The sequence below is a fragment of the Salmo salar genome, chromosome 21 (assembly GCF_965601325.2).
Source record: "Salmo salar chromosome 21, fSalSal1, whole genome shotgun sequence".
Lineage (NCBI taxonomy): Eukaryota > Metazoa > Chordata > Actinopteri > Salmoniformes > Salmonidae > Salmo > Salmo salar.
This window is the reverse complement of record NC_138311.1, coordinates 8420029-8435600: the sequence shown is the minus strand read 5'-3', so window position 1 is coordinate 8435600 and position 15572 is coordinate 8420029. Positions and strand designations below refer to the sequence as shown.

Genomic DNA, 15572 nt, shown 5'->3' with positions numbered 1-15572 from the left:
TCATTGAAACAGATGGCTCATTCAACACAAAAGCAACTGATATTTCCAACTACTTAAAAACCTCTTGAGCGTCTCGTCCCGTAAGAGGGATCATCATCCAGCGAAAAACTCCTAGCGACATTAGCATAACAAAATTTAATAAAAAAAAAAAATTAAATATAGGACTGTCTCATATCGTTTTATAGATACACCTCTCCTGAATCGACCCACGTCGTCCGATTTCAAAAAGGTTTTACAGGAAAAGCAAAACATTAGATTATGTTAGAGGAGTACATGGTAAAAGTAGCAACATAGCCATTTTCCGACCAACCACATGCATCACAAATAACCAAAAAACAGCTAAATGCAGCACTAACCTTTTACAAACTTCATCAGATGACACACCTAGGACATCATGTTACACAATGCATGCATTCTTTTGTTCAATAAAGTTCATATTTATATATAAAAACAGCATTTTACATCGGCGTCTGACGTTGACTAACTATTTTCCATCAAATGCATCCCGGGAAACAGTGCTACAATTTACTGAATTACTATTCGAAAACATTTTTAAAATGTAATATTGTCATTCTAAGATTTATAGATGAATATCTCTTGAAAGCACCTGTCATACCAGATTTAAAAATAACTTTACTGGGTAATCACACTTTGCGATAAAAGGGGATGCGATACTCAGAAAATTAGCTAGTAATTCCAGCTCGGCGCCATCTTGGAACAATCGCATATCACATCTAATCTTGTATACTATTGTCAATAATCCCTTACCTTTAGTTGTCTTCATCAGAAAGCACTTCCAGGAATCCCAGGTCCACAACAAATGTATTTTCGGTCGAAAAAGTCCATCCTTTATGTTCCATTAGCTTGCTGTTGTTAGCGCGTCTGAAGGCTGTATCCAAATGCTCCGTCGGGCGCGGGACAGCGGTTTCGAAAAATATTTTTTTTCTTCCCATTTAGGTTCGTTCAAACATGTCAAACGTTGTATAACATAAATCTTCAGGGCCTGTTTCAACAAGAGAGCCAATAAGATTTGAGGGGGACGATTGTATTGTGTTTCAAAACGTTTCGAAAGGAGGGGGTAGACAGGGCCGCCGGCGTCATAATGGTGATGGCCCTCCCCCTGTGACCAATTTCCACAGCATCTCATTCATTCAGTTTCGACAGTAGAAGGCTGAAACCACTGTGTAAAGACTGGGGACATCTAGTGGAAGCAATAGAAAGTGCTCAATGAATGATAGCTCACGGTGTGATTAATAGGGAAAGATGTGAAGTTGAGTCCACAATTCAGAATTCCACTTCCTGTTTCAATCAGTCTCGGGGTTTTGACTGCCATATGAGTTCTGTTATACTCACAGACACCATTCAAACAGTTTTAGAAACTTTAGGGTGTTTTCTATCCACAGGTATTAATTATATGCATATCCTAGCTTCTGAGTTTGATTAGTAGGCCGTTGAAAATGGCCACTAATTTTTTTCAAAATGCGCTCTGGCGCCCCCTATCCTAGGGTGAGCCCAAAAGGTTAAATTATATTTCATTGGCAAAATCAGCCAACTTAGGCATGACATGCCAGCAACAAATGCTGACACTACACATCCAAGTATATCTGACCAAATTATGAAAGACAAACATTGTCATTTTGAATTCCGTAAAGTGAGTGTGGAAGAAGTGAAAAAAATATTGAAAAAAAATATTGTTGTTTATCAACAATGACACCAGGGTCAGGGTCTGACAACTGGATGGAAAATTAATTCCACTACACAAGAATAGTAAAGCCACTTTTACTGGCTCAAATAGCCGACCAATCAACCTGTTACCAACCCTTATTAAAGAGAAAAAATTGAAAGAATTGTGTTTGACCAGATACAATGCCATTCTGCAGTAAACGAATTGACAACAGACTTCCAGCGCACTTATAGAGAAGAACATTAAACAAGCACAGCACTTACACAAATTACAGATGATTGGCTGAGAGACATTTATGATAAAAAGATTGGGGGGCTATTTTGTTAGGCTTCAGTGTGGCTTTTGACATTATCGATCATAGTCTGCTGCTGGAAAAACATATATGTTATGGCTTCACACCCCCTGCTATATTGTGGATAAAGAGTTACCTGTCTAACAGAACACAGAGGGTGTTCTTTAATGGATGAATGCCTTTCCAACATAATCCAGGTAGAGTCAGGAATTCCCCAGGCCAGCTTGTCTTTAATTCATTTTTTATTTATTTTTTACATTTATTTAACTAGACAAGTTAGTTAAGAACACATTGTTATTTACAATGACGACCTACCAAAAGGCAAAAGGCCTCCTGCGTGGGTGGGGGCTGGGATAAAAATATATATATACAGTATGTAGGACAAACCATACATCACAACTCGACTATCTAGGCCCCTTACTTTTTTCAATCTTTACTAACGATATGCTTTTTGAGTAAAGCAAGTGTGTCTATATATGCGGATAACGCAACACTATACACATCTGCGCCTACAGCAATTGAAATGACTGCAACACTAACAAAGAACTGCAGTTAGTTTCAGAATTGGTGGGAAGGAAAAAGTTATTATTAAATATTTCCAAAACTAAAAGCATTGTATTTGGGACAAATCATTCACTAAACCCTAAGCCTCAACTAAATCTTGTAATGAATAATGTGGAAATTTAGCATGTTGAGGTGTCTAAATGGCTGACCCTTAGATGTACATAGAGAGCTAACATTAATAATACGCATGCCAATCTCTCCTGGCTCAAAGTGGAGGAGAGACTGACTTCATCACTACTTGTATTTGTGAGAGGAATTGACATGTTGAGTGCACCGAGCTGTCTGTTTGAACTACCTGCACACAGGTCAGACACCCATGCTTTCCCCACAAGACATGCCACCAGAGTGTCACGACATCCGCCGAAGTCGGCTCCTCTCCTTGTTCGGGCGGCGTTCGGTGGTCGACGTCACCGGCTTTCTAGCCATCGCCGCTCCATTTTTCATTGTTCCATTTGTTTTGTCTTGTTCCCTGCACACCTGGTTTACATTCCCCAATCACACTGCATGTATTTATTCCTCTGTTCCCCCACATGTCTTTGTGTGAAATTGTTTTTGTTACGTGTTTCATGTGTACGCTCCATGCAGGAGTTTTTCCCGTTATTCCGTGGTTTTCACGAAGGTTGTTTATGGTATACATTTTGTGCACTTTTTGTGACTGTTTCGCGCCTTTGCACTTTTACCTTTGGCTGGAGGTTTTTACGCAGTGGTGTCTGTGTGGTTTATTGCCTCTGCCTAATAAAGTGTGCGCCTGTTCACAACTCTCTGCGCTCCTGCACCTGACTTCTCCACCAGTAGCACACACCCTGACAGAATTTCACACCACCCATGGAGTCAGCAGGAGCAGGTACCCAGATCAGAGGAGTCGAGGAGTGATAAATCTCCTGGTAGATGCTGCACTTCCCAGGAGTCACGTGTATCCCCTGGTGCAAGCGGAGACGGCAGCTATGGAGACATATGTCTCTGAATCCCTGCGTCAGGGGTACATTCGGTCCTTCACGTCACCCACCTCCTCGAGTTTCTTTTTTGTGAAAAAGGAGGGAGGTCTGTGCCCGTGCATTGACTATCGAGGTCTCAATCAAATCACGGTGAGGTACAGTTACCCGCTACCTCTCATCGCCACAGCGATTGAGTCAATACACGGGGCGCGCTTCTTCACTAAACTGGATCTCAGGAGCGCGTACAACCTGGTGCGTATCCGGGAGGGAGACGAGTGGAAGACAGCGTTTAGTACGACCTCAAGGCATTATGAGTAACTCGTCATGCCGTACGGGTTGATGAATGCTCCATCAGTCTTCCAATCCTTTGTGGACGAGATCTTCAGGGACCTGCACGGGCAGGGTGTAGTGGTATATATCGATGAAATTCTGATATACTGATATACATTCTGAGGTCTCTTCACAGTCCCCAAGTCCAGAAAATACTATGGCAAGCGCACAGTACTACATATAGCCATGACTACATGGAACTCTATTCCACAATAAGTAACTCATACAAGCAGTAAAATTCGATTTAAAAAACACACCCTATGGAACAGCGGGGACTGTGAAGCAACACAAACAGGCACAGACACATGCATACAAACACACAATATCATATGCACTTTACACACATGTACACATGGATTTTGTGTTGTACATATGTGGTAGTAGCGGCCTGAGGGCGCACACTTAATGTGTTGTGAATGTATTGTAATGTTTTTAAAGTCGTATAACTGCCTTAATTTAGCTGGAACCCAGGTAGAGTAGGGGATCCATAATAAATACAAATACAAATCTAGGGAGGTAACATAATATCATAAGGGAATCGCTTATACCGCATTTACTGGTAGCACTAGTTATCTCACACTCTGTCAGAGAAGTAGCCTATGTGAGTGCTTTAACAGTAGCCTGAACATAAAGTTAAAGTATCCATCACCAATAAATGTATGAACTTCAGAGATAATAGACTGGTTTATGCGGCGAACAACATGCTGTCATTAGTCTACCAGAATCACGTTCAAAGAGGTTTGTGATAGGCCTTCAATTGTTATAGAGTGCAGTTCACAATAACAGGAAAGAATACATGTAATCGCCGAAATAAAATGAAGAGACAGTAAACTTTCATGATGACACTTGACTGATGGTTTACTGAAACATGAGGAAGCTAACTATCTGATTTTCAATAGCGCCGATGACAACCTATTCATCTGATGATAAGGCAAAGTAAAAATTCTTGTTTTGAAAGCACCCTCGAGAAGGAGCGCTTGAGAGGGAGAACCTTGCTTAATGGATTATGGATTTGGCGGACAGGTTGCAAAATAAATCCTTGCATTGCAGGGATCAACTTGCTGTGGCAGTTTTATAGCCTCATGCAGTAGTAGCAGTAACAAAAATAATAATAAACCTTACTATCCTGCGCAGGCTGACACAGACTGATTAGGCTATTTCAAACACTTCAAGCTACCTACTGTCAAAAGCCACCTACTGCGCAAAACATTTCTGAGGTGCGCACAGATTATTTGGACAATAATGTTGTGCAGAGTTGTTTTTATTAGCACTTAACTAATGTATTATTGTGGGGTCTTTGGTAAACAAAAGTGTCACAATACATAGGGGCATATTTATCAATCAAGGCATTTGGAGCTTAGCAGAGATCTTCGTGTCTTCTGCAAACCTGATCTGATATCACAAAGAAACTTTGTCCTGTCCGTATGGGGATTTAGATAATTAAACAGTATTGTAGGGACTGCAGATTACCAGTGTGGAACTGTTTTTACTCACCAATAAACTGTGTTCTCTTTTGGTGATATCACCAATTCCCTCGGTGACAGTCTGTTCATTACAGCCAAAAGCTGTTTAGTGGGGTTTGTAGTGAGTCTCATAGAACGTCTGTGCATTCAGTAGATAGTGTAGTCTTCTACAGTAACAGCGCCCTTGTCTGCTGGGCGGATTAATATATAGGTGTCATTCTGGAGATTTCAGGGCTTGTTTCTCAGAGTGGGTAAAGTTATTCCTGACATAGGGAATAGAGGCCTCTAGCTTGGGTGTGTCTTTACGCGCCAGTCTGTAGTACACTTTAAAAAGAAAAGGTTCCTGGAATATCGTGTAGGATTTCTTCAAATTGAAACTATGGGGGAACTACTATAAGTTCTTTGAAGAACCCTTTAAAAGGGTTTTAACTACCCCCCCTCCCCTATTATTAATAATAATAATATGCATAACAATAACAGCAATAACACAATATTTTAGGTGTCAGTGTTTATTGTGATTTTCGTGGCAAAGAAAAATCAAAATATGAGGTAAACTCGCAGCAGAGCCCCAAGTCCAATGGGTATATCCTCTGGTGTGTTGATGTTAATGTGTTGATGTTTTCCGTATCCATAGCCAGAATGATTTTGCAGTGCATGGTGATCGAACAGATTTGCTGTTATATTCATCAGAGGTGTAGGGAGGGGGAAGTCTGTGAATCCCCAAAAAATTTAATTATACAGATGATTAACAAAACATGCACACAACAGTATACATACTTTGGTTTTTGTGGTAAATGTGAATGAACATTTTTTTTTTAGATGTAATGTAGAGGCCTATGGGATATTCATAGAAGGTTTAAGGGAGGAGGATTGTACATGTGATCTGCATTACATAAAAATACAAATAGACATACCTTGTGTGCCCCCTGTCTGTATACCTGCAGACACAGACACAAAAGTGAGCAGTTCAGTCATCTGCACCTAATACAGCTAGCCTTCAACATATTCTTATAGCCTACATATTCTTACATCTATGTTGATTGATATCCATTGAATTGTGTCCATTTTCTGTTTTAGAAAGATTTGCACAAATATGAAAAGATAGAGGGTATCATCGTGAAACAATATGAATTTAGATATGATACAAGGTACAAACCTTACCTTAAATTGAGAAGAGCTTTACATTTTCCAGTTAAGTGCCTGCACCTGCTGTCCTTTCAAATTCAAATGTTTCAGTTGGGCAATTAGGTTCCTGCAAGAACCCCCACCAACTAAGGAGGTCCTCGATGAACCCCACCTCCTATGGGGTTCTTGGAAGAACCTTTTGGGGGCAATTTTCAGTGCCAAGAACACTAAGGTTCTTCAAAGAACTTTGAGGATCTTAGAGAAACCCTTGTTGGACCCCTAATTTTTAGAGTGTATGTATCCACAGCTGGATCAATAGGCCCAGGTGGAATGAATGTAGATGGAGCTCTAAACACAGTTTTCATGGGGACAGAGGTTGCAAGCTCTACAGAACAGTTTCTGATGTGCATATGAATTAGTAGTCGAAACGGGTAGCAGTTGTTCATCCTAAAATTACAGGCTGATTTGCTACTATATGTATTGTTTTGTATATATTTTCTGTAAATAGTTCACTAAAGTTTATTGAACCGTATCAGCCGCCTACATGTTTTCTTTCTCCAATCAAATAAAAAAATAGCACAATAGACACAGTAAGAAATATTTTAAAAATCTGCTTCATCTCAATGTATTTTACATTTTTAAGCTTTTCAAATATATTCAATTCTCCTTTCTCTTGTTTATTATATGGCTATATTGCCACTAATATTCCTTTGTGTAATTAAGCTTTTAGATGTGTATTTTTCTGTCTTTATAATAATAATAATACATTTGTAGAGCGCATTTCCCACACTCAATGCACATGTGAAGCTTTTTGCAAATCATTTGACAGCTGCAGTTTGAGATTATTTATTCTCTATTATTTATGAAAAGAAGCAGATACTGGCCTTTATTATTTACAATTTTTTTTCTGATATTTTAGCTTAATTGATTTATGTTATGGTGTTTCTATTCAATAAAAAACTAAAATACATTTGACAGCATATGTATTTCCTACCTAAAAATGTCTTAATACATTTGAACTCCTTCAAAATAGGAACTACATATTCTAATGTTAGAAAGAATAATATCAACTAGATATAGGCTACGGTGGGTGGGGTTGGCTAAATAATTAAAACTGAATAGGCCTAAAGAGTAGTCATGAAGTAAATGAAAAAGGCAGAGCAAGCCCAGAGCTTGTGGCTGAGCAGTACCAGAGCGAAATTGGATCGGGCTGACACCATTTTTTGGAACCCGGCTTGCTGTGGCTATTGATATGGAGATTTCCGCGCATGTTTGCAGACATAGCTGCTGCCCACTCTGTTGCCTATGTAGCTTCTGCTCAGTGCTCCCACTGCCACTTCCCCCTCATTGACATGGAGTGGAAACTTAATGTTGTACACTAAAGATACAGTATGGTTGACATGTTCGAACTATGCATTCCTGTTAGGCTACATGCAGCTATCCTGCTGTACACAAAAGACATGATCGAAATTTGTGTACAAACGTTGTTGTCTGTTGTAACAGTAATTTAGCCAAGCATATCAAACACTGAATCAGAATCTGGCTTTACAGGAGATGTTCAACGTCTCCACTAAGTCCAGATTCTGGTTCAACACAAGGAAGACAAAAAGAGGCAGCGATTATTTTCTCATGATTGCAAACATTGACTATTTCTTTTTTCAGCAACTCTCGCTACGATATGGCAGTATAATATCTAGGAAGATTATCATCACAAAAAAAAGGTAGTCTAAAGCAGTAGTTGACAAACGATGAAAGGAAAAATAGTGCTCTGGGCGATGCAAAACAAACTCGCCCATTGTCAGACCCTGGTTATTGCTCTGGGTAAACATTCTCGAGCTGCCTAGAACGTTCTGCTGCCCAGAGGTGGAACAGCTTGGTAGCCTACACGTGCGGTAATTGCACGATAATTTAGAAGCACAGTAGCAGTTGGTAGTGCCTGTATGTAGTTAAAACACAGATTGTTTTATGCCCCAATGCAAAACTCAACGGGAATTATATTATTTTTTCAGTAACTCTGGCTAGTAGCTATGATATGGCAGCAACTATAAAGATTAGCCTACATCATCACACAAACACTGATTGTTCTTGCTCCAATCCAATATATGGGGACTGTGTCCTTCTGCAACAGAAATATCCATTACAGCTGACAGAGACAGTTGTATATCCATCAATAAATATTTTTAGGGATTTTTTTACATTTCAGCTGTTCAGTAATATGAGGCAGAGATAAAGTTATCCGTAAAGTTATTATAAAAACTGATACAAGTCATTTTTTAAGACATGTCATACTTATGAATTGAAATGCTTATAAGCCTTAATGTATTTATACATGTTTACAATGAATACAATTACTATTTATTAATAGTGTTGTGAATGCAGATATACCCTTTTTATGTCCCGCCTACCGTGTGGGGTGATTGGCAATAGTGTTGGCCAATCATCAGTCAGCACCACATTCATGTTCTTTGTAACTCTCATTTTGGGGCACTTGATTTGACATATGGCCCCAGCATAGAACCCATATTGAAGAGAATAAGGTTTGTTGTGGTCCTTCCACCCATGTCATCCACATCAGCTGTACAGTGAGTTAATAGTTAGCTAAAATCTCAGTGCTAGCCAGGTTAAGGTTAGCTACTGAGGTGACAGCATTAGCTAACGTTAGCTCACACTCAGTGAAGAGCTCAAACCACAATAGTTTATAAATCATTTATAAGTGCTAATAAATACATGTTATTATAAAGTGTGACAGAATATTAAAAAGAGTTTTAAGTACAAATTATTTACTCATCCTTACACATTTACACATTGATTATTTGCCATTGCTTCCTATCTTCCTATCAGTACTCTTTTTTAGATGTAACATCACGGCCATTCAAGTCACATGTATCAAATCAAATTATAGTGTGTTAGTATACTGTAATGTATACTAAAGCATTTATTTTTTACAATATCACCATGGACATTAAATCACATGCTCGTACAGTGCCTTCAGAAAGTATTCATACACCTTGAATTATTCCACATTATTTTGTGTTACAGGATGAATTTAAAATGGATTAAATCGCTTTTTTTCTCACCCATCTCCAAACAATCCCCCATAATGAGAAAGTGAAAATATGAAATTTTAGCAAAAGTATTTAATTTGGAGAATCACCTTTGGCAATGATTACAACGTTGAGTCGTATTGGGTGTGTCTTTATTAGCTTCGCACATCTGGAATTGGGGATTTTCTCCCATTCTTCCTTGCAGATTTTCTCAAGCTCTGTTAAATTATATCCGGAGCTGCGGTGAACAGAAATCTTCAAGCTTTTCCACAGATTCAATGGGATTCAAGTCTGGGCTTTGGCTGGGCCACTCAAGGACTTTCACATTCTTGTTCTGAAGCCATTCTAGCATTGATTTGTCTGTATGCTTGGGGTCATTGTCCTGTTTGAACGTAAATCTTTGCCTCAGTCTAAGGTCATTTGCAACCTGAAGCAGGTTCTCATTAAGGATTTGCCTGTATTTGGCTCCATTCATTGTTCCCTCTATCCTTACCAGTCTCACAGTCCCTGCCACTGAAAAGCATCCCAATTGCATGATGCTGCCACTACCATGCTTCACAGTAGGGGTGGTGTTAGATGGGTGAAGAGCTGTGCCTGTTTTTTCCAAACATAGCGATTTGCATTCAGGCAAAAGAGTAAAATGTTTGTCTCATCAGATCACAGAATCTTTTTCCTTATGCTCCGAGTCTTTCATGTGCTTTTTTGCAAACACCAGACGTGCTGTCATGTGCCTTCTTCTCAGGAGTGGCTTCCATCTGGCCACTCTTCCATAAAGCCCAGATTGGTGATGTGCTGTAGACACTGTTGTCCTTCTGTCAGGTTTTCCCATCTCAGCCAAGGAACTTTGTAGTTCTGTCAGAGTGGGCTCTTGGTCACCTCCCTGACCAAGGTCCTTTTTGCCCGGTTGCTCAGTTTGGTCGGACGGCCGGCTCTAGGCAGAGTCTGGGTAGTTCTATATTTTTTCCATTTCCCAATGATGGAGACCACTGTGCTCTTGGAAACTTTCAACACTCTAGAAATAGTTTTATACCCTTCCCCAGATATATGCCTCATCACAATTCTATCTCGGAGATCTGCAGACAGTTCCTTGGACTTCATGGTATAGTTTCTGTTCTGACATGCACTGTCAACTGTTGGACCTTATACAGACAGGTGTGTTTCTTTCTAAATCATGTCCAAAGAATTGAATTGGCCACAGGTGGACTCCAATCAAGTTGTAGCGACATCTCAATGATGATCAAAGGAAATCGGATGCACCTGAGCTCAATTTGAATCTTTTTTAAATTCAGGCTGTAACACAACAAAATGTGACTCACCACCTGTAGCAAAATGTGACTTGGTGTTTTTTACTGGTAACTCGGAGCTACTAAATGGTATATCATACATTGCATTTGAAGAACAATGGGAAAGTAATTCTGCTTTGAAAGTTAATCAACTTGTAAACACACTTTTGAGAAAATTGCATTTGAATGCTTTGGTATCTAGTGAAGAGCTCTTCTTTGTCTACACCCATTTAGCATCGTTCACACCCTCTTCAGCTTTAGCCCCACCCATCTCGTTTCACTCTCATAGCGCAAACTTGACGCTCTGGCCGATGATTTGTTTACCTCTGGATAACATGAAAACAGCCTAACCAGGTCTGCTGGCAACAATTTCATTACGCTTTTTTGCAGACGTTTATTGACACCGATCATATTGAACGGGTGTTGTACACACGTCACGTAACGCTAGCTAATGAGCCAGCCAGCTAACGTTAGCTAGTTAAACAACTATGAACAAAGTGCCAACAATGAACAAAGTGCCAACAATGCCTAACATTAGGCTCTAACTATAAAAGCAAACAGCTCTGGGAAATGAATAATAACGTCCGCTAGGGAGCCAGACAGCTAACGTTAGCTAGCTAGCTAACAGTACACTTTAGCTTAAGACATATAGCAAGCTAGCTAGTTAAACAATGAATGGGAGCTACCCAACCAGGTCTAATGTTGGCCAACAATTAACAAAGTGCCAACAATGAATAAAGTGACAACAATGCCTAACATTAGGCTCTAACTAGAAAAGCAAACGGATCTGGGAAACAAATAATAACATCAGCTAGGGAGCCAGCCAGCTAATGTTAGCTAGCTAGTTAACAGTACACTTTAGCTTGAAATGAAACCACTTTCTGTCAAAATTAGAGACGTGTAATATTTGAAAATATAGCTAGCTAATGCTAGATTATTTTACCTGTATACATCATCATACAGGATGGACACGTTTACCTGTCAGGATTGCCATACCACGGTTGCCCTTAGTTTGAAGATGTAATCTGGAGAGAGGTGTTTTCTCCATCTCTTTTGCTATCATACTCTAATTTCACTGATTTCAAAACTTGATCGTCCAGAAAGTGGAGAGCAACACTAATGCAGCTCCACTACACATTACGTATTTTTTTTAAAGCCACGATAGACAGGATTACCAATACAGACTGACAAGCTCAAATAGACAAAAACCTTCAATATGGCAGACCAATCCAAACTCCTCTCTCGGCATGTCCAGCCCACCTATTATATCAGTCAATCATAGCTAGTGGGAAGGTTGCTTACTTTTTATGTGGCTTAACCAACAAGGCTCGTAATTTAACAATTGTATTTGTATTTACAGATGGCATACAAGTTTGTTATTAAGGCACATGAAAGTTCACATGTTCGAGAAGACATTTCTGCTAAAAAACATTTTGCAAAAAAATATTTTTTACTTTCAAATGGCTCTCCTGTGAAGTAGTGACTTGCGACATATGCATAGTTTTCTGAATCAGGTCACAAATGTGGAGTAAGTCAACATTTAATATCAGAGAGAGATAGAGAGAGAGCAACTTGTTGAATGTGCCTAATATGGAGAGAGAGATGGAGGTGGAGCTTCAATCACAACCTTTCTGTGTTTACTACTCATGGTTGACCCACTGGCACCATTTCTTAAAAAATCAGAGTAGATAGCAATATCGAATTTACCAGCTTTGTCTATCAACAGTTGTCAGAGTGATATCATTAACATTCTATTGAAATGGTAACTTGCAAAGTGGAGTCTTTTGTTTCGACATGTATCTAGCTAGCTAAACAATGAACCATGATCCCAACTCATAATGTTATTACCCTGCATGAATCTGCAGGTAGCTAACCAACCAGGTTCAATGTTAGCTAGCTAGCTAACATTAGGCTATAACTAGCAATGCAAATTACTTTGAGATATGAATAAAATTACTACACAGATCACACACGTAACATTAGCTAGCGAGCCAGCCAGCTAATGTTTGCCAGATAGCTAACAGTACGCTTAAACTTGAAATGAAAATGACTTTCTGACAAAATTACAAATGTGTAATATCTAAAAATTTGGCTAGCTAGGCTATCTTACCCGTATACATGGATGGACGCTTCTCCCTCTATGTCACGGATGCCATGGTTGCTCTTAGTTTGAAGATGTAATCCGGAGACAGGTGTTTTGTACAATAGCCTTCTGTGTGTTCTCTTTTCAACTCCCTCTGCATATTTGCAATCAAACAGTAGAATTTCCTCAGCTATCATACTCATATTTCCACTGGGCATTCCACTGATTTCAAAACTCAGTCCTCCAGAAAGTGGAGAGCAACACTTTTGTGATATCTTTAAAAAAGCTGTGTTAGATTACCTACACATACTGACCAGCTCACGTTATAGACAGAAGCGTGCTACATGGCAGACCAATCTGAACACATCTCTCGGCATGTCCAGCCGACTTATTATCTCTGCCAATCATGGCTAGCGGAAAGGTTTCTGACTTTTTCTGTGGCTAAACCAACTAGGCTCATAATTTAACAATTTTATTCCCATTAACAGATAGCATACAAGTTTGTTATTAAGGCACATGAAAGTTCACATGTTCCAGAAGGCATTTCTGCCAAAAAAAACACATTTTGATTAAAATAAAAAGTTTACATTGAAATGGCTCTCCTGTGAAGTAATGACGTACGACATACACCTAGTTTCCTGAAATGATTCACATATATATATATAGATTAAAAAAAATGGGATTCCGCATTTATTAATGACATAAAACAATAAAGCCTTGTTCACATTTGGATACTGCGATCACAACATGGAAAATAAAGTACATTTTCTATTTTAATGTATATTCGACAGAGCCCATGCAGGAGCCGCAGGGGAACCTGGGTGTTCCTAGGGACATCAGCAGCCCTATCACATCTGATGAAGAGTACCTCAGCCCACTGGAGGAAGGCATGGACTTTGGAGGGCCTGAGACAAGGAAGATAGTCGACACACGATTCAAGGAGCCCCCTGCTTTCCAGGTGAGACTGTGTAACACTGGATCCCAAAAGGATCTTTCGTGTGTATCACTTGGCTCTCCTTCACTTTACATTATTCTGTAGGCCATTGTTGTGGTAAACTTAAGCACAGGGGCAAGGGATCAGTTTGGGATTTGGCAAATAGATCTCTCACAAAACTTTTTATTGGCATTACAATACACTGTAAAATCTATAAATTGTTTTAAACTTAATCTCAAAGCACTTCATATTGTATGGTGATTCATGCAGTGGATGTTCCAGTAACACTTTACTTGACACCCAGCGTCATAACACGTTATGACATGGTCATAACCATGTCATAACAGCTGACATAACTTGTCATAACCTGTTATAATATAATCTTAATACTGTCATGACATATATTTAGACATGTTGTGACATAAAATCAGCCAAAAAATAAACGTCTCTTTTTCAGGACCATGTCTTTCAAAGATAATTCGTAAACATCCAAATAACTTCACAGATCTTCATTGTAAAGGGTTTAAACACTGTTTCCCATGCTTGTTCAATGAAGCATAAACAATTAATGACCATTCACCTGTGGAACGGTCGTTAAGACAGTATCAGCTTACAGACGGTAGGCAATTAAGGTCACAGTTATGAAAACTTAGGACACTAAAGAGGCCTTTCTACTGACTCTGAAATACACCAAAAGAAAGATGCCCAGGGTCCCTGCTCATCTGCTTGAACGTGCCTTAGGCATGCTGCAAGGCGGCATGACGACTGCAGATGTGGCCAGGGCAATCAATTGCAATGTCTATATTGTGAGACGCCTAAGACAGCGATACAGGGAGACAGAACGGAGAACTGATCATCCTCGCAGTGGCAGACCATGTGTAACCACACCTGCACAGGATCGGTACATCCGAAATATCACTCCTGCGGGACAGGTACAGGATGGCAACAACAACTTCCCGAGTTACACCAGGAATGCACAATCCCTCCATCACTGCTCAGACTGTCCGCAATAGGCTGAGAGAGGCTGGACTGAGGGCTTGTAGTCCTGTTGTAAGGCAGGTCCTCACCAGACATCACCGGCAGCAACGTCGCCTATGGCCACAAACCCACCGTCGCTGGACCAGACAGGACTGGCAAAAAGTACTCTTCAATGAGGAGTCACGGTTTTGACTCACCAGGGGTGATGGTCGGATTCGCGTTTATCGTCGAAGGACTGAGCGTTACACGGAGGCCTGTACTCTGAAGCGGGATCGATTTGGAGGTGGAGTGTCCGTCATGGTTTGGGGCGGTGTGTCACAGCATCATCGGACTGAGCTTGTTGTCATTGCAGGCAATCTCAACGCTGTGCGTTACACGGAAGACATCCTCCTCCCTCACGTGGTACGCTTCCTGCAGGCTTATCCTGACATGACCCTCTAGCATGACAATGCCACCAGCCATACCGCTCGTTCTGTGTGTGATTTTCTGCAAGACAGGAATGTCAGTGTTCTGCCATGGCCAGCGAAGAGCCCGGATCTCAATCCCATTTAGCACGTCTTGGACCTGTTGGATTGGAGGGTGAGGGCATGGGCTATTCCCCCCAGAAATGTACAGCAACTTGCAGGTGCCTTGGTGGAAGTGTGGGGTAACATCTCACAGTAAGAACTTGCAAATCTGGTGCATTCCGTGAGGAGGAGAAGCACTGCAGTACTTAATGCAGCTGGTGGCCACACCAGACTGTTACTTTTGATTTTGACCCCGCCTTTGTTCAGAGACACATTATTCAATTTCTGTTAGTCACATGTCTGTGGAACTTGTTCATTTTATGTCTCAGTTATTGAATCTTGTTATGTTCA

General features: G+C 40.2%; 1 protein-coding gene across 1 annotated transcript in view; it reads left to right on the top strand.

Annotated features, from left to right (window-relative positions):
* Positions 1 to 15572, top strand: part of LOC106581680 (striated muscle preferentially expressed protein kinase) — a 171851-nt gene that overhangs the window by 19406 nt on the left and 136873 nt on the right. The window contains exon 5 of the mRNA XM_082967289.1: positions 13595 to 13761. Coding sequence (XP_082823415.1) covers positions 13595 to 13761 — 167 coding nt within the window. The remainder of the gene's footprint in view (positions 1 to 13594; positions 13762 to 15572) is intronic.